The sequence below is a fragment of the Petaurus breviceps genome, unplaced genomic scaffold (genome assembly GCF_028583685.1).
Source record: "Petaurus breviceps papuanus isolate PSGF00001 unplaced genomic scaffold, PetGlider_PUasm1.0 176, whole genome shotgun sequence".
Lineage (NCBI taxonomy): Eukaryota > Metazoa > Chordata > Mammalia > Diprotodontia > Petauridae > Petaurus > Petaurus breviceps.
In genome coordinates this window covers 14,941,535-14,963,779 of record NW_027185771.1, presented here as the reverse complement: position 1 = coordinate 14,963,779, position 22,245 = coordinate 14,941,535, and the positions used below count along the sequence as shown (strand labels likewise).

The 22,245-nt window shown below is 43.7% G+C and overlaps 1 protein-coding gene and 1 pseudogene across 2 annotated transcripts in view; both read left to right on the top strand.

Annotated features, from left to right (window-relative positions):
* PLA2G15 (phospholipase A2 group XV) overlaps window positions 1–22,245 on the top strand; it is a 71,138-nt gene that overhangs the window by 40,249 nt on the left and 8,644 nt on the right. Inside the window, exon 6 of one of the 2 annotated variants that reach the window (XR_011167886.1) lies at window positions 2,512–3,115. Coding sequence is in view for 1 of the 2 variants with exons in the window: in XM_069085681.1 (XP_068941782.1) it covers window positions 2,512–3,023 (512 nt within the window). In the remaining variant the exon portion in view is untranslated. Of the gene's footprint in view, window positions 1–2,511; window positions 6,230–22,245 lie in introns of those variants that run through there. The other variant, XM_069085681.1, reaches the window with a different exon arrangement.
* Window positions 8,020–10,921, top strand: LOC138159599 (heat shock cognate 71 kDa protein-like; annotated as a pseudogene).

Sequence of the window (22,245 nt, the reverse complement as noted above, 5' to 3'; positions counted from 1 at the left end):
CTCCTCCCCTCCCCTCCCCTCTCCTCTCCCCTCCCTTCCCCTCGCTTTTTGGAGGGCAATTGGGGTTAAGTGACTTGCCCAAGGTCACATGGCTAGTTTTGTGTTACGTGTCTGAGGCCGAATCTGAACTCAGGTCCTCCTGACTCCAGGGCCAGTACTCTATTCACTGTGCCACCTAGCCACACCCTTAGATCTTTCTTATTGCAGTCTAGGATAGCATTTCTCTTGGTGACGCTATGGCCCAAGCCAAGGATGAGTTAATGAGCTTGGAGTTCACTGAAGCTGCCGATCATTTGGAGGGACTCAGCCTAGCGGAAAGCTTGGGTTCAGTTCCAGGCCTGACAGTAGTTTAGGATTATAGTCAGGTCACTTACTTTGCCTAAGCTTTCATTTCCTTGTCTATAACAGAGAGATAATAGCAGTGTCGCCTCACATGGCTGCTGCCAGGCTCCTGTTAGATAATGCTTGGCATAGGAGATAAGAGTTCAGGAGTACCTGGATTCAGATCCTGCTTCAGGCCTGTGGTAGCTGAGTGGCTGTCAGTTCCTCTTGTCAGATGAAAGGGCTTCACTTCAAAGCCCCTGCGGGCCCTTTGCACTCTAAACAGCTGATTCTCTGGTGCCTATTAAGTGTGCCGCAAACTTGAAAGCGCCATGTCCATGTCACTCCTGTTGTTTGCCTTCCCTGAACAGAAAGTCACATCTCCACTTAGTGGTTTTTATTTGCTGTTATTGCTCCAGAGACCCCAGGGCTCATCTTCAGGGTTAAAGAATGTACCCAAGGGGGCGGCTAGGTGGTGCAGTGAATAGAACACTGGCCCTGGAGTCAGGAGGACCTGAGTTCAAATCCGGACTCAGACACTAGACACACTTACTAGCCATGTGACTTTGGGCAAGTCACTTAACCCCAACTGCCCTCCAAAAGATCAGTCCTCCTGTCTAACCCCCTCTCATTTCACTCTGAGAGAAGTGATGACCTGGGGCAAAGGAGTAATTTGCTTCAGTTTATACAGCTACCAAGTGGCAGTACTTGGACTGGCAACGGGGTATGGTGCTCGTCACCCGACCTCCCCTCCAGGAGTACTGCCCCATGTGGTTTTTGTTTTTTTTTTTAAACAATTGGGGTTAAGTAACTTGCTCAAGGTTACACAGCCTGTTATTTTGTGTGGGTGCCAAGTATCTGAGGCCGGAGCCGATCCTGGGTCTCCTGACTCCGGGGCCGGCGCTCTTACTCTCTGCACCACCTGGCTGCCCCCACATGTGGTTTTAAAGAAGCAAGGCTCATTGATTGCTCTCTATACTTGTGGAGGGGAGGGCATGTAAAACATGGACAGCAGCAGTTGTTTGTAGCACCAGGTTCCTGGAGTGGGAATGTATCCTCTGAATGATTTCTCAGACCAGTGACCTTTTTTCCTTTCTATGTCTATGTGCCTTCTGGGCATTGTTGTCTGAGCTGCCAACTTGCCTCAATGTCTTCATCTTTAAAATGAAGGGGTTGCAGAAAGGACACTCTGCAGGCCCTGTTTGCCCTTGTGTGTGATGGTTCTCTGCTTTTCCTTTCCTCCTCCCTCTGGGCATTTATTTAGGAAGACTGTTCTTGGCTATTCTTCCTCACTTTGGGTTCCGTTAGACAACCTTTATGATATTGGGCTATTGAATCTCCAGTAATGAGGCCAGAGTCACATAATGAAGTGGTTGTTGGGAGTTTGATCTCAGACGTAGATGGGAATCCCAGTTGGAGGTCTTTTGGCAAGTAAATTCACCATACTGTGCGTTATATTTCTTTTTTTTTTTTTGAGGGCAGTTGGAGTTAAATAACTTGCCCAAGGTTGCACGGCTAGTTTTTTTGTGTGGGTGTTAAGTGTCTGAGGTCGGAACTGAACTCAGGTCCTCCTGACTCCAGGGCCGGCGCTTTACTCACTGTGCCATCTAGCCGCCCCTATATTTCTTATCATTAAAAATAAGTAGAAGACCCGAGGTCCCTTTCAGCTCTAGAAGCTATGAACATGAACTTGGGATTCTCTTGGCCTCTGCCTTGTGAGTCAGCAGTGACACCTGGTGGCTTTACATGTCACTCCTGCCTCTAGGTTTCTTCATGGATTGTGGATGGAGAAAGGCAGAGTCTTCAGTTATTTCTTTCTTGAACTCTACTCCTTTTGGATCTCAGTCTAGCCCTCTGGGATCCTGCCCTGTACCTGCAGAAGCACTGCAGTGAGAGATCTTGTCGTGGGTTATCTTGTAGGGGTGGCTAAACCAGAGCGGTCAAAGGCCAAAGACCATGGCTAATTGGGAAGCAAACCCTCCATGACCCTTCCCTGCAAGGAGAAACCTGAACTCAGATATACCCACACTTTTGCTCCCCTCTTGGTTAATCTGGATGGCTCAGTAGGTGTTTACTCACCCCCTGGCACATTTCTGGGTCTTCTTAGTGAGCTAAGAGCTGCTGAGTAGGCAGGGAGAGAAGTCAGGTGGCAAGCCATAATGAATAATCAAATCCTTTACCCTACTACAGGAGACAACAACAGAATTCCGGTCATCAGTCCTCTGAAAATCAGAGAGCAACAGAGATCTGCTGTCTCAACCAGTTGGCTGCTTCCCTACAATTATACTTGGTCCCCAGACAAGATCTTTGTGAGAACCCCCAAAGCCAACTACACCCTGCGGGACTATGAGAAGTTCTATAAGGATATTGGCTTTGAAGATGGCTGGTTCATGAGACAAGACACAGAGCCCTTGGTCTATCAGATGACTCCCCCTGGAGTCCGGCTCCATTGTCTCTATGGTACTGGTGTCCAGACACCGGATTCTTTCTATTATGAAGGCTTTCCTGACCGAGACCCCAAGATCTTCTATGGTGACGGTGACGGCACAGTGAATGTGGAGAGCTCCCTGCACTGCCAGAAGTGGGTGAACCAGCAGAAATACGAGGTGACCCTGCTGGAGCTCAAGGGCAACGAGCATATTCAGATGCTCTCAAATGGGACGGCTCTTTCCTACTTGAAGAATATTCTCTTTGGTTTGTGATGCTGTGTCCCAGCAGCCTCCACACTCCATCACCCCGGATGCCTTCCCTTCCAACCCGACGAGGGGGAAAATGCTGCTTCACTATCCTGAAGGTGTTCTGTTTTGTTTTGTTTCTTAATTTAATTTTTATTTTTTAAATCAGAGTTTTGAACTGGGCCTCCTCCCTACAGGCCATGATTTGTTCTGCTATTTTGATGTGAATGAGGTCTCAGCTCTGCATCAGTGATTAGATATATTCTCTTTCCTGGCCTTACCATCCCATTTGGTTGGCTTTTGGGTCAAATCCACACAGTGAGCTTCTTGATTTCTGTAAAGGGAACACGTCTAATTATTGGTAGAGCTGTTTATTGAGTGGAGGCAAAAGAGATTGGTCTCAGAGGTCCCTAGAAAGGTTTCACACACATCTTTTCCAGTTTGTCTTTTGGGCTCTATTTTTATTTTAAATTCTCAGAAATGTAAAGAAGACCTTGTTTTGGGCATACCCTGAGTTCGACACAGTCCAGGTGTTGACTCAGCTGACCCTACTTCAAGAGAAGAGAGGAATCCAGTCCTATCATCATTGTGTTGCTGGTGCTGTCACAACTTCAGGCTTCAGGCCTCTCTCAAGAGTGAGAGGGAGGGAGGGATGACCATACTGCCAAAACCAGTCTCCAGCTCTTGGCCAGGGTCCCTTAAGACATGGGACACCCTGATTCTTACACAACACAACACAGTGGCCATTCAAGGCTGCCTTCTTTAGCTGTAACAATGTCTCCTTCAGAGCCTCCTTTCCTTTCCTGCCATGTTTTTCCTTATCTCCCAAACTTTGGATAGGATAAAGCATCCATATGATCTGTTTTTCTAGTCCTCTGTGCACGTGGCTTCCGGTTTTGCTTTTGACCCAACCGTTACACATGCCCTCTGCCCTCCATTCTGCCCTTTCGTTCCTCAAGTTGTAAGTGGAGGATCTGCCTGCTGCTGGGGCATCTTGTGCTCCCTAGACTTTGGTTTGGGTTTCCCCCTCTTTCTATTTTTAAAGGCTGTATTAACTGTGTGTTACTGCCAGACTCTGTATTTTCTCAGCACAATGGAAGAGAGGACCATAGCCCTCAATTTCACACAGTGTGGTTTTTTAAAACTTCTCTGGGAAGCATCCCGTCCCCTGGTGCTATTGTTTTATAGATTGGGGATCTAGGGAAAGAGTTTTATGTTCATACCAAAGTAGTTAATTATCCATGTACATTTCTCTGAGTCTTTCTGGGCAGGGGCAGACAGGCAGGTCACTGGTTTGGTCCCTGTACTATTTACTGTCCAAGGGGTCCTGCCAGCATGGCAAGAAGAGAGGATTCTGGTTTCTGGGTGAGGTTTCAGATCCTTGGATTTCTGGGCTGTAGTGCAGTAGGTACTTGTACTGAATCCTCCTCCTCAATCCAGGAGTCTTATGCAAACTGTATGTACTTTACCCTCACTGTCAAGTTTCTTTAGCTCTTCCTCCCATGACTGTGTCCTAAGGAGACTTTAAAGTGACCATGCTGCTTGTATTGCCCATAGGAACTGGTTATCCCTCACCCCCCACCCTCTGCCCCAAACTCCCATAAGAGCACTACTGTATTTGTATAATTTAATTATTGTTTAGCCTGTGTTATGAGAAATCCTATTGGGATCTCAGACTCCAGGTTGTTTCTGGATCCTAGGGAGAGGATCAAGGCAGAAAACTACTCTTGGTATCAGGTTTGGTTAAGGGTTTGAGGCCAGGTGGGCCCAGAAAACACCCTTTCTCAGTGATCTAGGACTCATGTTTACTCCCTAAAAAGGGAATTCCCAGTTCAGATTACAAAAAGCATCAGGATTTTCCATTAAATTTCCATATTAATTTTTCCATATTAATTTCCTTAAAGCTGGATCTTATGGTAGAAAAGGTGGGGGCAGCGTTGGTTTTATGATGAACATAACGTCTCCAGTGCTTCATGTGCACATTTGTATATGTAGTTTTCGGTCCCCAGATGGATATAATGTGGTTTAGCCCAGGAGGGAGCTGGCAGATGAAGCAGGGTCAAGGTTTCAGTCTATATCCCATTTGTGCTCTAAGGGAAGAAATCTAGGGACCTGCAGCTCTAGCTTTTGAAGAATGCATGATGGCTCACTCCCTTCCCTGGTATGCATCTCCTCTGACTTCTACTTCAGCCTAACCTGTGGCCTCACCACCTCCTTCAGATTGCCAGCATTTCTAACCTGGAATCTAGACCCTCCTAACCTGGTCTGACCTCTAGGTGCTGCCTGATTTCATGGATCAGGAAGGACCAAAAGACCCACGGATTGGTTGGTAATTGACAGGGGCCTTTACTAAGAGCCTGAGTGCTTCCCACATAACAGGAGGAGAACCGATGGGCATTCACTCGGCGTGCCATCCAGAGACCTGGAGTGCCACCCTTTGTCATCCCTGTGTGGGTAGGGCAGGGGATTTTTCAAATCTCTACTAATCTGGACAAGTCCGAGTTGTTTTTCTACAAGCGATAATCTAGCATCACAATGCAGATCATGTTTTTGAAGTAAATGTTGCAACATTTTCAAAAAGAGGGCTGGAATGAGTTGACATTTCATGACCACTGAGCTTGAGTTGAAGTAAATGAAGTTGTCCACTCCATCACAAAAGCTTAGGTTTATGGATTTTTTTGGTTATTTTTCTCCACCAAGGGAAAAAAAAATGCAACTTTCTTTAAAAAAACAAACAAACCCCAACCCTACAAAAAACTATGTTTTTGAGGACCAAATGTATTCTCCGACAATAAGATTGAAGAGAAAATGTCCAGCTCTAATCCTGAGAAGGCTAATACAACTGCTGGGAAGAGACCCTGTAGCAAACAGTGCCTCCCATTGGCTGTGACCTCAGATACCACAGTCAGTGATGGCCCCTGGATGGAGTGGGGCCAGGGCCACCAAGGACCCAGAGGATGCCCTGGAGGATCCAGGGTCTGCTCCAAAAAAAATCAGGGAATGTTTTGCCAGGACTTTGCTGCTCTATATTTTAACAGTATTTTATATGAAATCTATTGGATTTTATTGTATATCATATGCTATATATATATATATATAATGTATGTGTGTATGTGTGTGTGCTTATGTGCATATAACTTTTGGTCTGAATGACTGACTTCACTGGGAAATTTTGCACATGTGTACTTTGAGACACGTAATGGATAGTAATAAAAGTAAATATGATAATGCAAGGCATCTCTTAGTCAAATTCAAATCTGTCTTGATCACTGGTTACATGCAGGCCTGGTGCTGGGAATTGCACGAGGGGGAGGGGGAGGAAGGGGTAATCATGGTCACACTCCATTGTCCCCTCACTGAAGTATGTGTCACATGTTAACCACAGGGGTGCTAAGGGAGGGATGGAGGGGACCTTACTTGTTCTGCTAATAGCCTTTCTATTAGCATATTGTCATCCTAGTTTAATCAGATGAATTAATTGTTAGTTTGAAAGAAAAGAACCTGGTCTTGAGAGGACAGGCTACATACAGCACAGATAGGCCTCAGTAGAGAGGACACTGTTGATAAGCCCTGTCTGGGTAATGGTGGGGAATAGTTAGGGTCGAGCTGAACACAAAGCCCCTAAACTTGGGAGTATGATGCTGGCAGGCTTTGTTTCCTTTCCCTTACCACTCCATCATGATGCAATACAAAGAAACAACCCTGATAACATTGCAGAGGCAAGCCAAACACTTTTCCCCCATTGCCTGATCTCTGTACTTTTACTCACACAGTCAGCAAACATTAAGTGCCTACTATGTGCCAGGCCCTGCAAAAGACAGGACCTTGCTCACAGTCTAACTCTGTGAGAGAGGGACAACCTGCAAAATAACTGTGCAAACAAATCACATGCAGGATAAATAGGAAATAACAGAGAAAAGGCACTGGAATTTAAGAGGAATGGGCTATCCTATAGGTAATCCTATAGATGGGCTTTTAGGTGACACATGAAGAAAGCCAGGGAAATCAGGAGATGGAGATGAGGAGACTTGGGGACACAACTTGGAGAATGACTAAGAGTTTGGAGTTTGGAGAGTGTTTTGTTCAAAGAACAGCAGTTAGGCCAAAGTCACTGAATGGAAGAGGGTATGAGGTTTAAGAAAACTGGAAAGGTGGAGGGTGGGGGAGGAGGTTCCGATTTTCTCTTTGACCCTGAAAGTGATAGGGAGTCCCTGGAGTTTGTTGAGAACAGGGCTGACATGGTGAACCCTGGAATAACATGTACACTCTCTTAGGCCCAACTCAAGTACCGCTTCTTCCAGGAAGCAAGACACCCTAGGCCCCAGGTGAATACTGAGTTCTCCCTCAAATCTATCCATGTTGGCCTTGTTCTCTCCTTTACTGTGATCACCTGTCATGGTCATATTGCCAAATAGTTTACCTCATTAAATTCCTTAAAAATCGATAATGGTACACTGTAAACTTGTGTATACTCTGGACAGAAGACAGGCCAGATAAGTCACATGTGGGGGGAAAACTACAAAAGTCTAGGGCCTTTGCTTGAGGTCCAAGGAACTGACAGAGAAAAGGCAGATCTGCATAATTCTCATTTTGTTTGCACAGGTCACTATAAATGACACAAAAATCGACTTACAAGAGATTGGTGAGTCATAAGAGCTCCTAACTGCACTTCATGAATTCAGCCTGGAGCAGATGGAACCTGAAAGTATTGGCATGTACTGCTCCTGAGCCACCTTCAGTGAGAGAGATTTGAAGGATCATGGAAAATAGGAAAATAGCCCAATTTTCATAAAAAGGAAAGAGAATGAAGCCTGAAAACTATAGACCAGTAAGTTTGACTTTTCCTAGGAAGATTCTAGAACAGATCATTTTTTTTTTTCATTTTTTTGCTTTTTTTGGAGGGGGGAAGGTAGGTCAATTGGGGTTAAGTGACTTACTCAAGGTCACATGGTTAGTAAGTGTTAAATGTCTGAGGCTGGATTTGAACTTGGGTCCTCCTGACTCCAGGGCTGGTGCTCTATTCACTGGGCCACTTATTGACCCCCAGTGCCACCTAGCTGCTCCCTAGAACAGATCATTAAGAGATGGTTGACAAACACTTAGAGATAGGTGGTGAAGTGGATAGAGATCTGGGCCTAGAGTGGGAAAGACAAGTTCAGAACCAACCCCAGATACTAGTCATAACCTCTCAGCCTCTATTTCCTCATTGGTCAAATGGGGATAATAATAGCATTTATCTCCCAGTGTTGTGAGGATAAAATGAAATAAAATGCTTTGCAAACCACTTAAAAGTTCTATGTAAACAATAGCTATTAGAAAGGGAAGCAATAATTAGAGTTAAAGCATGACTTCCTTAAAAATGAGGCATACCAGGTCTACTCCGTGCAGCAGCAGCCCTTCTTTCTCCATAGTGGTCAGCTACAACCCCTGACTCCCTAGCAAGCATGTTGAAGAGACCCGAAGTTGGCATTGATTTTGGCACCACTTACTTTGTGGGAGTCTTCCAACATGGGAAAGTGGAGATCATTGCTAATGGCCAAGGAAAAAGAACCACCCCAAGCTACATCGCCTTCACTGACACAGAACATTTATTTGATGATGCTGCAATGAACCCCACCAACACAGTTTTTGATGCCAAACGTCTGATTGGTAGCAGATTTGATGATGCAATTGTACAATCAGACATGAAGCATTAGCCTTTTACAATGGTGAATGATGCAGGCAGGACTAAGGTCCAAGTGCATACAAAGGGAAGACCAAAAGGTTCTATCCAGAAGAGGTATCTTCTATGGTCTCGACCAAGATGAAAGAAATTGCTGAAGCTTGCCTTGGGAAGACTGTCACAAATGCTGTGGTCACCATACCAGCCTATTTCAATGATTCCCAACGTCAGGCCACCAAAGATGCTGGAGCCATAGCCGCTCTCAATGTGCTCAGAATCATTAATGAGCCATTAATGATTGGCTGCTATAACTGCTGCTGCTATTGCTTATGGCTTGGACAAAAAGGTTGGTTCTGAGAGAAATGTGTGTTGATCTTTGACCTTGGAGGTGGTACTTTCGATGTCTCCATTCTTACCATTGACGATGGCATCTTTGAGGTAAAGTCCACAGCTGGGGCACCCACTTGGGTGGGGAAGACTTTGACAACCCAATGGTCCACCATTTCATTGCCAAGTTCAAGCCGAAGGACATCAGTGAGAACAAGAGGGCTGTTCACCATCTTCACACTGCTTGTGAACATGCAAAGCGTACCCTGTCTTCCAGTACCCAGGCCAGTATTGAGATTGACTCCTTCTATGAAGGTATCAACTTCTTTACATCAATCACCCAAGGGCGTTTTGAAGATCTGAATGCTGATCTCTTCTGTGGCATGCTGGACCCTGTGGAGACACCAAGCTAGGTAAGTCTCAGATTCATGACATCATCCTGGTGGGTGGTTCCACTCGAATCCCCAAAATCCAGAAGCTTCTGCAAGACCTCTTCATTGGCAAGGAGCTCAAAAAGAGTATCAATCCTGATGAGGCTGCTGCTTATGGTGCAGCTGTCCAGGCTGCCATTTTGTCTGGAGATAAGTTTGAGAATGTGCAGGACTTGCTGTTGTTGGATGTCACTCCTCTTTCCCTTGGAATTGAAGCTGCCGGTGGAGTTCTGATCAAATGTAATATCACCATCCCCACCCAGCAGACAGATTTTTACCACCTGTTTGGACAGCCATCCTGGTGTGCTTTTTCAGGTTTATGAAGGTGAGAGAGCAATGACAAAGGATAACAACCTGTTTGGCAAATTTAAGCTCACAGGAATTCCCCCAGCACCCAGGGGTGTTCCTCAGATTGAAGGAACATTTGATATTGATGTAAATGGCATCCTCAATGTTTCTGCTGTGGCTAAGAGCACAGACAAGGAAAACATGATCACCATCACCAACAATAAAGGACATCTGAGCAAAGAAGACATTGAGCGTATGGTCCAGGAGGCTGAGGAATACAAGGCTGAGGATGAAAAGCAGAGAGACAAGGTGTCTTCCAAGAATTCTCTTGAATCTTATGCTTTCAACATGAAAGCAACCGTAGAGGATGAAAAACTGCAAGGCAGGGGTGGCCAGGTAGCACAGCGAGTAGGAGCACTGGCCCCAGAGTTAGGATGACCTGGGATCGAATCCAGGCTCAGACACTTAGCACCCACTCAGAAACACCTGGCCATGTAACCTTGAGCAAGTTACTTAACCCCAGTTGCTTAGGGGCGGCCAGGTGGCTCAGCGAGTAAGAGCACTGGCCCCAGTGTCGAGATGACCTGGGATCAAATCAGGGCTCTGATACTTAGTACCACACCCAGAAATAACTGACCTTGTAACCTTGAGCAAGTTACTTAACCCCAGTTGCTTAAAAAAAAACTGCAAGGCAATTGGTGATGAAGACAAACAGAAGATCTTTGACAATGTAATGAAATAATTAACTGGCTGGATATGAGCCAGACTGCTGAGAAGGAAGAATCTGAGCATCAGTAGAAAGAACTGGAGAAAGTCTGCAAGCCCATCATTACTAAGCTGTACCAGAGTGCAGGAGGCATGCCAGGAGGCACACCTGGTGGGTTCCCAGGGGGTGGAGCAGCCCCACCTTCTTCTGGACCCACCATTGAAGAGGTTGACTAAACCCATCAGAAGAAAGGGCATTCCACACAGCTTTCCAAAAATTGAAGGACTCAAATTTGTAGCCAAGATTTACAGAGTAGCTTAAATGTTACTTTTAAACTGCAGCAGTTTAAAAGTAACATTTAAGCTACTCTGTAAATCTGGACATTCTGAATACTTGAATGTGTGTAGAGGGAGAAAAGTGAACAACATTGCACTTCATCAGTACTGTAAACAAGTGGAAATGCAATTGTCCTGGAGAATAAAATCTATTTAAAATTGGCAAAAAAAAAAAATGAGGCATACCAGACTAACCTTTCCCTTTTTGATATATTTTTATTTTAATATTTTCCAATTACATTTAAAAATTTTTTTGACATTCATTTAAAAAAAAAAAAGAGTTCCCAGGGGTGGCTAGGCAGCACAGTGAATAGAGCACCAGCCCTGGAGTCAGGAGGACCTGAGTTCAAATCTAGCCTCAGACGCTTGACACACTAGCCATGTGACTTTGGGCAAGTCACTTAACCCCAATTGCCTTCCAAAAAGCAAAAAACAAAAACAAACAAAAACCAAAACTGAGTTCCTAAGCCCAAAGGACTATGAAATTATGCATATCCTTTGATCCAGAAATACTACATTACTAGTTTAGTACTCCAAATAGGTTAAAAGAAAAGGTTCTATATGTACAAAATTATTTCTAGCAGCTCTTTTTGTGGTGGCAAAGAATTAGAAATTGAGGGGATGCTCATCAGTTGGGGAATGGCTGAACAAGTTGTGGTACATGAATGTAATGGAATACTATTGTTCCATGAGAAATGGTGAGCAGGCAGATTTCAGAAAAACCTGTACTTACATGAACCGATGCTGAATGAAGTGAGCAGAACCAGGAGAACATTGTACACGGTAACAGCAGTATTATACAATGATCAGCTGTGAATGGCTTAGCTCTTCTCAGCAATGATCCAAGACAAAATGCACCCTTGCAGACAAATGACCTCCAGAGAAGGAGTTTATGGAGTCTGAATGCAGATCAAAGCAGACTATTTTTCACTTTATTTTTTTTCATGGTTTTTAAAAAAATCTGTTTTCTTCCACAACATGACTAGTATGGAAATGTGTTTTGCATGATTTCACATATATATATATATAACCTATATCAAATTGCTTACCACCTGGGCCCCCTGGTGTGGGAGGAAGGGAGAAAATTTGGAACTCAAATTTTTTTTTAAATGAGTGTTAAAAATTGTTTTTATATTGAGGGAAGAGAAAATATTTTTTAAAAATAAAATTTTGAATTCCAAATTCTCTCTCTCCCATCTCTCTCTCAACTCCTTGAGAAGGCATATGTGAAGTCATACAAACCATACCTTTCCTTTTTTGAAAAGACTAAACCAGAAGATGAAGGAAGTGTTGGCAATAATTTACCCATTTAATTTTTTTAATAGTACTTTAAAAATTACATGTAAAGACAATTTTTAACATTCTTTTTTTAAATAAAATATTAAGTTCCAAATTTTCTTTCTCCCTCCCTCCCCTCCTTCTTACCTTAAGATATTAAGCTATTTGATATAGATTATATATATATGCAATTATCTAAAATATGTTCTATATTAGTCATGTTGTGAAAGAAAAAAACAGAACAAAATGAAGAAACTATGAAAAATAAAGTGAAAATAGTATGCTTCAATCTTCATTCAGACTCCATAGTTCTTTCTCTGGATGTGAATAGCATTTTCCATCATAAGTCTTTTGGAATTGTCTTAGATCATTGCATTGCTGAGACAAGCTAAGTCAGTCATAGTTGATCATTGTATAATGTTGCCATTACTATGTACGATGTTCTCCTGACTCAGCATCAGTTCATGTAAGTCTTTTCCAGGTTTTACTGAAATCTGCCTGCTCATTATTTCTTATAGCACAATAGTATTCCATTACATTCATATACCACAACTTACAGCCATTTCCCAATTGATAAGCATCCCCTCAATTTCCAATTCTTTGCCACCACAAAAAGAGCTGCTATAAATATTTTTGTACATGTGGGTCCTTTTCTCTTTCTTATGATCCCTTGGGATACAGACCTGGTAGTGGTATTGTGGGGTCAAAGGGTATGTACAGTTTGATTGCCCTTTGGGCATAGTTCCAAATGGTTCTCTAGAATGGTTGGATCAGTTCACAACTCCACCACCAGTGTATTAATGTCCCAAATTTTCTACCCAAGTTTTAGCAAAGCATTTGATAAAGTATTTCATATTCTTGTAAAGAAAATGAGGTATGAATTAGGTGACAGTATAGTCAGGTGAATTCAGAACCAGTTAGATGGTCTTACTCAGAGTTAATGTTTTAATGTTGTCAGATTTTCAGTAGAATATACCAGGAATCTTAGTCTCAGGCTTTACCTTTTTATTCATTACTTGGATAAAAGAATAGATTGTATACTTATCAACTTGCAAATGAACTGGGAGGGATAGCTAACACCCTGGTGACAATCAATCTCCGAAAGAGATCATCAGTAAGTCAGTCAATAGCATTTATTAAATGCCAGGCACTGTGCCAAGTGTCTGGATAAAGAATAAAAGAAAAGCAAAGGACAGTCCCTCCCTTTAAGGAGTTCACAATCTAATGGACATCTAGTGGACCAAGCTGAGCAGTGAATTGAATTTAATGAGATTTAATTCAATAGAGATAAATGTAAAATTATCAGGAACAGTTTGATATAGCAGTCAAAAGAATAAATTCGAATTCAGGGAGTTTCTGGAGTGGCACAACTTCCAGGAATATGATGGGGCAGGGAGTGGTGGTGGGAAGGTGTTTTAAAGCCTCTTTGTATTTACTTTGGTCAGACAAACATACAGAGTTGACCCTGGGTGACGTTATCAAAGGAGGATATTGCTAAAATGTCTGGAAAAGGACAACCAGGAAGGTGAAGGACCTTGAACCCATGACACACAAAGACTGGCTGAAGGAAATGTGTACATTTAACCTGGAGAGAGGAAAGCTCAAAAGTCATCATAACTTTCGTCAAAAATTTGAAGAAATCTTTTATTGAGTGTCACAAAGAGTTGGACACGACTGAAAAACTGCATGACAATAACAACACAGTCATTGGGCGGAGGCAGGATTCATCTTAGATCACAGGTGTAGAGCTAGAAGGAGCCTAAGGGTGTCTAACCTACCTTCCCTGTTTGCCCCATGAGGAAGTTGAAAGAGAGTGGCTTAGAGTCTGTGTTTTTATTGTTCATTGGTTCCAGCCATGCCTGACTCTTTGTTACTCCATTTGGGGTTTTCTTGGCAAAGATACTGGAGTGGTTTGCCATTTCATTCTCCAGCCCATTTTACAAATAAGGAAACTGAGGGAAACAGAGTTAAGTGATTTGCCCAGGGTCACACAGCTGAGGCCATCTTCCTGACTCCAGGCCCAGTGCTTTATCCACAGCATCACATAGCTGATAATGGTCTGAGGCAAGATTTGAATCTACCTGATTCCAAGTTTAGTGACCCATCCACTGTGCCATGCCGATTTGTCCTCTGGCTCCAGAGGATACCAGGTGGATGTTGCCTAAGGCAAATTAAGCATGAAGTGGGGGGAGGGAGGGGAACTTCCTAACAGTGAGAGCTGTTCAGCTATAAAATGGGCTTCCTCTTTGGAAATCTCGGAGCTGAGGCCAGGTGACCATTTGTCTGGTATGTTATAATGGAGATTACTTTCATGTCTGTGTTAGGCCAGTTGGCTGCTAAGGCCTCTTCTAACTCTCAAATTCTCTGATCTGTGATCTGATTTGATCTTGTCTAAGACTTCTCAAACTACACGTTTTAGGCAAGGCATGTGTCATATGTAGCTTTGTACCGGTAGCACCTAGCTGGGGGTCAGGAGTTTGGAAGGGGCCTCGGGACACAAGAAAAATCCAGTGGCTTTATTTCACAAATGAGGAACCAGTCTGGGAAAGGGAAGTTGACTTGCCCAAAGTCACACAGCTGGTTATCGACAGAGTTGGGGTTTGAATCTGGCCCTCCCTAAGTGATTTCTAGTACATCACCACTCAGTATAGTGTGGATAGCCCTGAAGAAGGTAGGGGGACAGGATGTTCACATGTTCCCAAGGCCTTTCCTGAAGGAAGGAGCCTACAGGCCTGTAGATGAGGATACAAAAGACAGAATGCATCTCTAACTTGACCTTCCCCGGTCAACAAGTCAACCACAAGCATTTATTATGTATTTCAGGCATTGTCCTAAGACATGCCCTGCCCTCAAGGAGCTTACATTTTAATGGAGAAACACAGTACATTAAAGATGTGGAGGGGGACCACAAAGGTACATGAAGGGTCAGGAGCAGCTTGGGAGGGGAGTTAAGGAAGCATGACTGACCTGGACACTTCCTCAAAATGGGCATTCTGGGAGGAACTTGCCAGTTGGAGGAGGGAGCCACAGGGGCAGAGGGGATCTTCCAAGGTAAGAAGGGGAAATGGAAGAAAAGATCAGAGAGTCATTATCAGAGCTGAGGTAGGAGTGAGGTTTTATTTCATTTTAAGGTTTATAAAGCCCTTGCATACACAATCCCAGCTGAACCTCGTAAGAATTCCGTAAAGGCAATCACATGTCATGTATTTCATGTCATTTGTCATATACACCCACCAGTCAGGAAGTCAATAAACATTTATTAAGTGCCTACTATGTGCCAGGCACTGTACTAAGTACTGGACAACTTGTGTGATGTAAACGCTTATTACAAATTTGTTAAACTATTGGAACTCACGGAGAAGAAGAGTGAGGTGCACAAGTGACTTGTCCAGGGTCACACAGTAAGTGTCAGAGGGCTCAACCTGGGTGTGGTGGTTTGTGTAATGTGACCTAAAGCCCAAAGCCTTTCTTTGAAGAGAATATGTCTTTGCTTAGGCTGGTACCAGCATCTGGTCAGTAAATTTCTGCTTGGGAGGATGCTCCCACTTCTCAGATACTACTTGTATCCTGTTAATTAGCAATAGCAAGACTTGCTTATTCATATGTTTTCACATAATATATAAATTTATTTTATATCCTGCAACTCTGCTAAAGTTATTATTTCAACTAGTTTTGGTTTTTTTTTGCTTTTTGGAGGGCAATTGGAGTTAAGTGACTTGCCCAAGGTCACACAGCTAGGGATTTTTTTGGTGTGTTAAGTGTCTGAGGTCACATTTGAACTCAGGTCCTCTTGACTCCAGGGCCAGTGTTCTATTCACTGCGCCACCTAGCCACCCCCTTCTGTGTTCTTAACATCTCTCCTCTGACACTGCCACCACCATCATGGTGCAAGCCCTCATCACCTCACCCCTAGACTACTACAACAGCTTGCAAATTCTCTTCCCATTCCATTCCATCCTTACTCAGCGGTCAAATTAATCTTCCCAAAGTTCAGATCTGATCCTATTCAACAAGCTCCAATGGCTCCCTGTTACTTCCAGTATCAAACATAAAAGCCTCTGGCTTTCAAAGCCCTTCATAGACTGGCCCCTTCTCTTTCTAATTGTCTTATACCTTCCTCCCCTCCATGCACTCTATGCTCCAGTGACAAGGCTTCTCCTTGCCGTTCATCTCACAAGACACTCCATCTCCAGACTCTGGGCATTTTCACCAGCTGTACACTTACCTACATCTTCCTTCAAGTCTCAGCTTTAATCCTTCTGCAAGGAACCTTTCCCTGTCCTCCTCCAACTTAATATCAACCCTCTGTTACTATTCCCAGTCTATCCTGTATCTGTCTTGTTTGTGCACGGTTGCTCCCATCTTGGATCTCCTATTAGACTCGAGAACAGGGACCATCTTCTGTCTTTTTTTTTTTTTTTTTGCTTTTTGAAGGGCAATTGGGGTTGAGTGACTTGCCCAAGGTCACAAGATTATGTGTTAAGTGCCTGAGGCTGGATTTGAACTCAGGTCCTCCTGACTCCAGGGCTGGTGTTCTATTCACTGTGCCACCTAGCCACCCCCATCCTTTGCCTTTCTTTATACCTCCAGGCTTAGCACAGTACCTAGCACATAATAAGTAATTAATCAATGTTTGTTGACTTGACTTGAGTCTTCCCAACTGGATGAGCCTGCATGTTCCAGAATTCAAGGTGATGATGCTCAGATATCTATATATTCTTTCTCCAATTAAATAACTTCTCTTGTGATAAATGTGCCACGTAGTTCCTTTCCCCCAAAGCCAAAAAGAATCTATTTAACGTGTAGATCAGAGGCAGTCAGTGGTATGGCAGATAGAATGTCTGACTTAGAATCAGGAGCACCTAAATTCAAATCCAACTTTAGATTTTTGTTATCTGTGTGGCCCTGGGAAAGTCACTTAACCTCTGTTTGCCTCAGTTTCTTCAAATGTAAGTTAAGAATAAGAACAGCACCTATCTCCCAGGGTTGTTGGAAGGATCGAATGAGATATTTATAAAGCATCTGGTTCATAGTAATAAATACTTGTTTTCTTCTTAACCTCTTCTGTGCCATCGACCTATGACAAGACAATTTCTGGCCTGGGCTTCTTGCTGCCACTATAATAAAAAAGAAAGACTGTGATGGGAAAGAAACTCTAGTTCAGACTTCTTTTCAATTGTATGATAAGAAAAGGATCCTGTCTTGGCCTCTCTTTTGGGCTTCTAGACGTTGTTCCTGGAAATTTTATTGTTGTTTGGTTGTTTCAGTCTTGTCTGACTCTTCAATCATTTGAGATTTTTTTTGGCAAAGGTACTGAAGTGGTTTGCCATTTCCTTTTCTTGTTCATTTTACAGATGAGGAAACTGAGGTAAACAGTGACACTTGTCCAGGGTCACACAGCTAGTAAGAATCTAAGGTCAGATTTGAACTCAGGAAGATGAGTCCTGCTGACTCCAGGCCCAGCACATGACCTAGCTACCCTTCCTGGAAACTAGAGGGTCCTGCCATCTGTAGAATCAGGACTAGGAAAGAAGCCACAGTAACTCTTTTGACTAGCCGGCAGGTGTCCTTATCTTGCCCCTACTTTTTCCAGGCATGTACATCTTTATCTCTCTTTCCTGCCTTCTGTAAAATTCTATTTTCTGTACTTCTTATGTATTCACATTCTATATAAGGTTTCTGAAGCAAATGCTCTGAACTCTCTCACTTTGTATACTGATGAGCCTGTTCTCTGAGAATAAGAAAACACTTCTGAGAACTCTCTCTGCATCATTGATGCAGCAATTGGTGGCAATATCTAATCAATGGATACTCAGATCATTATCTCAGACCTTCTGGAAGTCTGGTGAAGCCTGTGAACCCCTTTTCAGAATAATATTTTTATATATGCACAAAATACATAGGATCACACAGGAAACCAATTATATTGGAATATAATATAATTGCTCTGAGGCAACATTTGAACCTAGGCCTACCTGGATCCAAGTCTAGGGCCATTTCCACTAGATCATGCTGACTGATGTTCAGCATGTAATACAAAGGATTGCAGAGGAAAGCAATTATTTTGAAATGTTATAATAATAATTATTAAAACCTACAAGTTTATGGACTCCGGGTTAAGAACTCCTACACTAGACATTCTTACAATTATACCTGGAGGCCTTGATCTGTCCCTATCTGTTGATACATCCCCCTGGGGAAGAATGAGGATACTGTCTGAGTCACTCTTGGGACATCAAGTACTTCCTTAACCAAATTCTGTAGCTATGCTGGGGAATATACAGATAGTGGATGGGAGTTGTAGAATGACTTGTTTTAGGGTCTAATTTAATCAGCTTCCAGATGTGTGATCACCTGCCGCTCTGCTTTTCCTCCTTCATCCTCAGACCACTGGACCCAGGTGAGAGAGGAAGTAAGGAGTGCTAGTGAGGAGTATCTCTGGAGTCGTCGTCCCAACTGGGCAGAACCAGTATGTCCAAGGTCATTATGTCAACCCTCCTATCCCATCTGTTTCCTGGATTGTCCCTGGGAAATTCCCCCTCAGTTATTTTCAGAGAATCAAACACCCACTCACAAGAAAGTTACTTCTCCTAAATTGGTGGGCTCAGTCTGGTGTCTTGTGGGATTAGAGACGGGGTCAGTATCTGATTCTAACCCTGGTGTCCTTCCCCTCCCCTCCCCCCATCTCCTGCCTGAAACTGGGATAATAAAGATCCTTTTGGAGTAATCAACACTCCCCCAGCCAGGCTGCCCGGTGCATTGTCTGGGGAATTTCCCAGTCCCTGTTTACCTCCCTCGGGGCTCCCGGCTTTTGGCTGAAGGGACTAGCTGGGTGGAGGAGAAAAGGACCAGCCCAGTCCAACTTTATTCTCTACCCCACCCCTCCACCCCCATTCACATTACTTGGTTTATTAGTCCTAGGATGGTCTCCTTTTCTTTACTTCTTCTTTTCAAAGACTGGAAACCCTACTGCTAATCTAGGAGAAATGGAAACTGAAATCTCAGGCAAGATGGAGTAGGGCTGGGGGGAGGGCAGGGGTATATATATTCCTGCGGGGGAAGGGTGGTGGCCTCCCCTCCAATGGCACCAAGGAAATTTCAGTGGAAAGCTGAGTCATTTCCTCTAGGACCAGAGGGAACAGGGCAGGTGTTTTATGGTCCTCTCTCCATGACTGGTTTTAGTAGGGGCAAAGACAGGGAGCCATGGGAAACCAACCATGAGCATACCAGGGATGCCCCCCTTGGGCAGAGTCTGTGATTGATGAAGCAGAGCTGAAGGGGGAAGTAAGGGCTTCATCCTCCTCCCTTTGGCTGCCACAAGGCTACATGTATATCCCCAAATAGAATAATGCCTTGGCTTCATAGCTCTAGAGTGGGCAAAAGGTTTCCATGGGGAGAGCTCCTTTATTCCTCAGACTCCCCGGTGAGAAGTGGGAGGCTCCAGGGATTTAGGTGGTTTGAATAGAAGACCCTTCCAATTACAGTCTGCCGGGATCATACTTTCCCTCAATGTGTTTTGGCTCCACCCCAGAGGAAACTGGCCTCTTCAAGGGAAATGAGTCATAGTCCCCAGTCATGAGATCTGGGGGTGGGTTTGGGCTCCCACTCTCACTCCCCACTCCTTCTCCAGCTCTTTCTGGGTGCCGATCCCCTGTATCTACTCACGAAAGAAGGTGAGTCTATTTCCTTCCCTGGTTGAGAGAGAGGTGAGGTCGAGATTGATACTTTATTCTTTGGTCCCCACCCTCAGAACTCTATGTTCCTTCTTTGAAGAAAACACTAGTGATGCATCTTCCCCTCCCCTACCTTCCTTCCTATCACTAACTCTAGTCCCTGTCCTTAAAAAAAAAAAAATGACTGATCTCTTGCTTTTAATATCCTTTCCCCTCCATCTCTAGAGAGCTATCTCTTATAACGGTATATAAAAAAGAAAGGGAAGAAAGCAGTTCAAATGTAAAACTAATCAGCCAATTACCTGAGCTTGATCACATATGCAACGCTCCATCCCCATAGTCCGCCATCTCTGTGGAGGAGGGGAAGGGAGTCCATTTCCCCTCTCCTTTGGGGCCAAGCTTTATCATTCCAACCACACAATTTGGATTTGTTTTTTGTTCTTGTCATTTGTATTGTAGTCACTGTATTTATTGTGTTCCTAGTTTTGCTACTTTACTTGGCATCAGTTCCCATCCGTGGTACTTAGGGCACAGCGATGTTCCATGATATATTTAGGTTATGGACGAGCATTCTCTTTGTTTTCATTTCTCTGCTGCTACAAAAGGTTCTGCTATAAATACTTTGGGGGTATTATGGGAATATTAATTTAAGATCTTCCCTGCCCCTAGGCTTAAGTGCACCTGGAGCCTGTGGCAGGAGGCTTGTTTTTCAGGAGATACTTTGTGATTGGGCAGTGGGTCTAGAGGGTTGTGACATTCTCTGAGCCAGGAGAAGGCTATATAAGCCCTGATGTGAGGCTTTGCTTTGGGGCTCACTTTGAGAAAGTTGAGGAGACTCTGGGCAGCCGTTGAGAGCCCCTGGCTTTGCCATCTCTGGTCACTGACTAGGTGTGGGTGTGATGGTTGGACAGTTGGAGGCCTGTCTGCTTGATCTGTTTGTTTCTCTGTCTTCTTGTAATTTCTGCTTGTAACCTCTGTACACTCTGAATTTTGGGGTTCTGACTTTTTCCCCTGAACTAGGTAAATGACATATGTTTGATTAAAGCAAGATTGTTAACCCATTTTGAGTTGCTTTCCTTTAGAAAAGCAGATCTAAGAACCTGTGCTGGCAGCCACCCTGGGGATGCTGGAGTGCTTGCTGCTACAGGGGGTATACTTCTATTTCTATCCCTAGACTTCCTTGGGTCATAGTCTGGCAGTACGATCTCTGTGTCAAAGAATATGGACGCTTTTCGTCCATTTCTTTAGCATAATTCTAAATTGCCTTCTAGGATAGTGGGATCCATTTATAACTCCTAACTCCAACAGGGGATTCGTGTGCCTGTCTCTCCACATCTCTTCTAACACTGACCATTGCTATCTTTTGTCATTGTTGCCAATTTTCTGGGCCTGGCTCCTTTCAGGGAAGATAACACTGTATTGAGTTGAGGTATAGTGGAGATAGTACTGATGTGGAGTGCTAAGTCCTGGTTCTGTCACTTAATGTTATATAATGCCTACTGTGTGCCAGTCCCTATGCAAATAGTCCACTTTTGCAAATATTATTGCATTTGATTCTTACAACCCTGGGAGGCAGGTGCTCTTATTATCCCTATTTTATAGTTAAAGAAACTGAGGCAAACAGAGGTTAAGTGACTTGCTCAGGATAACACAGGTAGTAAATATCTGAGGCAGGATTTGAACTCAGTTCTTCCTGACTCAAGGCTCAGCTTTTTATCTACCACTCCACCAGCTGCTACTCTCTGGGCCTCAGATTTCTGCTCATTAAAATTTAGGGATTGGAATAGATGATCTCTAAAGCCTTTCTCATAATTCTGGAGTCTAGGAATGTGAGTTTAAATCCCAGCTGTTACTAACTGAGTGATCCTGGGCAAGTCACTTTCCCTCTCTGAGACCCATTTATCTAATCTGTAAAATGAAGGTATTGGACTAAATTATCCCTTCCAGCTCTGACTTCCTGTGTGTGAAAGTGTCTGTCAATATGAATGTTCTGTGAATCTATAATAGACAGGACTTGGTAGTTGGGTTTTTTTTAATCTGGTTCTGAGCTTTATGGAGTAAAAGCAACTTGTGACTGGGGCTGGGGTGTGTTGGCAAGTGGCAAGTTGGCAAGATCTACCTCCCTGGGGGAAAACTGTATAACATTTTTAAGTTAAATCTGCTTCACTAATATTTTTTCCATCACTCTCTTAAGTCTAGACAGGCAACATAACAAAACATCAAGCCCTCATTTGTAGCATTTGCTTGTTTCTGAGGTGTATAGGCTCACACTGAAAATTTAACAATCAACTTTCCCAAGCCACTGTGAATTGGCTCTAGCACACCGTCTGGCGCTGACTATTCTGGAATCTCAGATGAGGTGGTACAAGCTTTAGAACTAGAAAGCTCCTTTGACATCTGCTAGTGTAGGCTTTCTTAACCTGGGGTCCATGAACTTGTTTTTCAAAAATATTTTGATAAGTCTATTTCACTGTAACTGCTTTCCCTTGTAACCCCACGTGGACACACACACACACACACACACACACACACACACACACACACACACA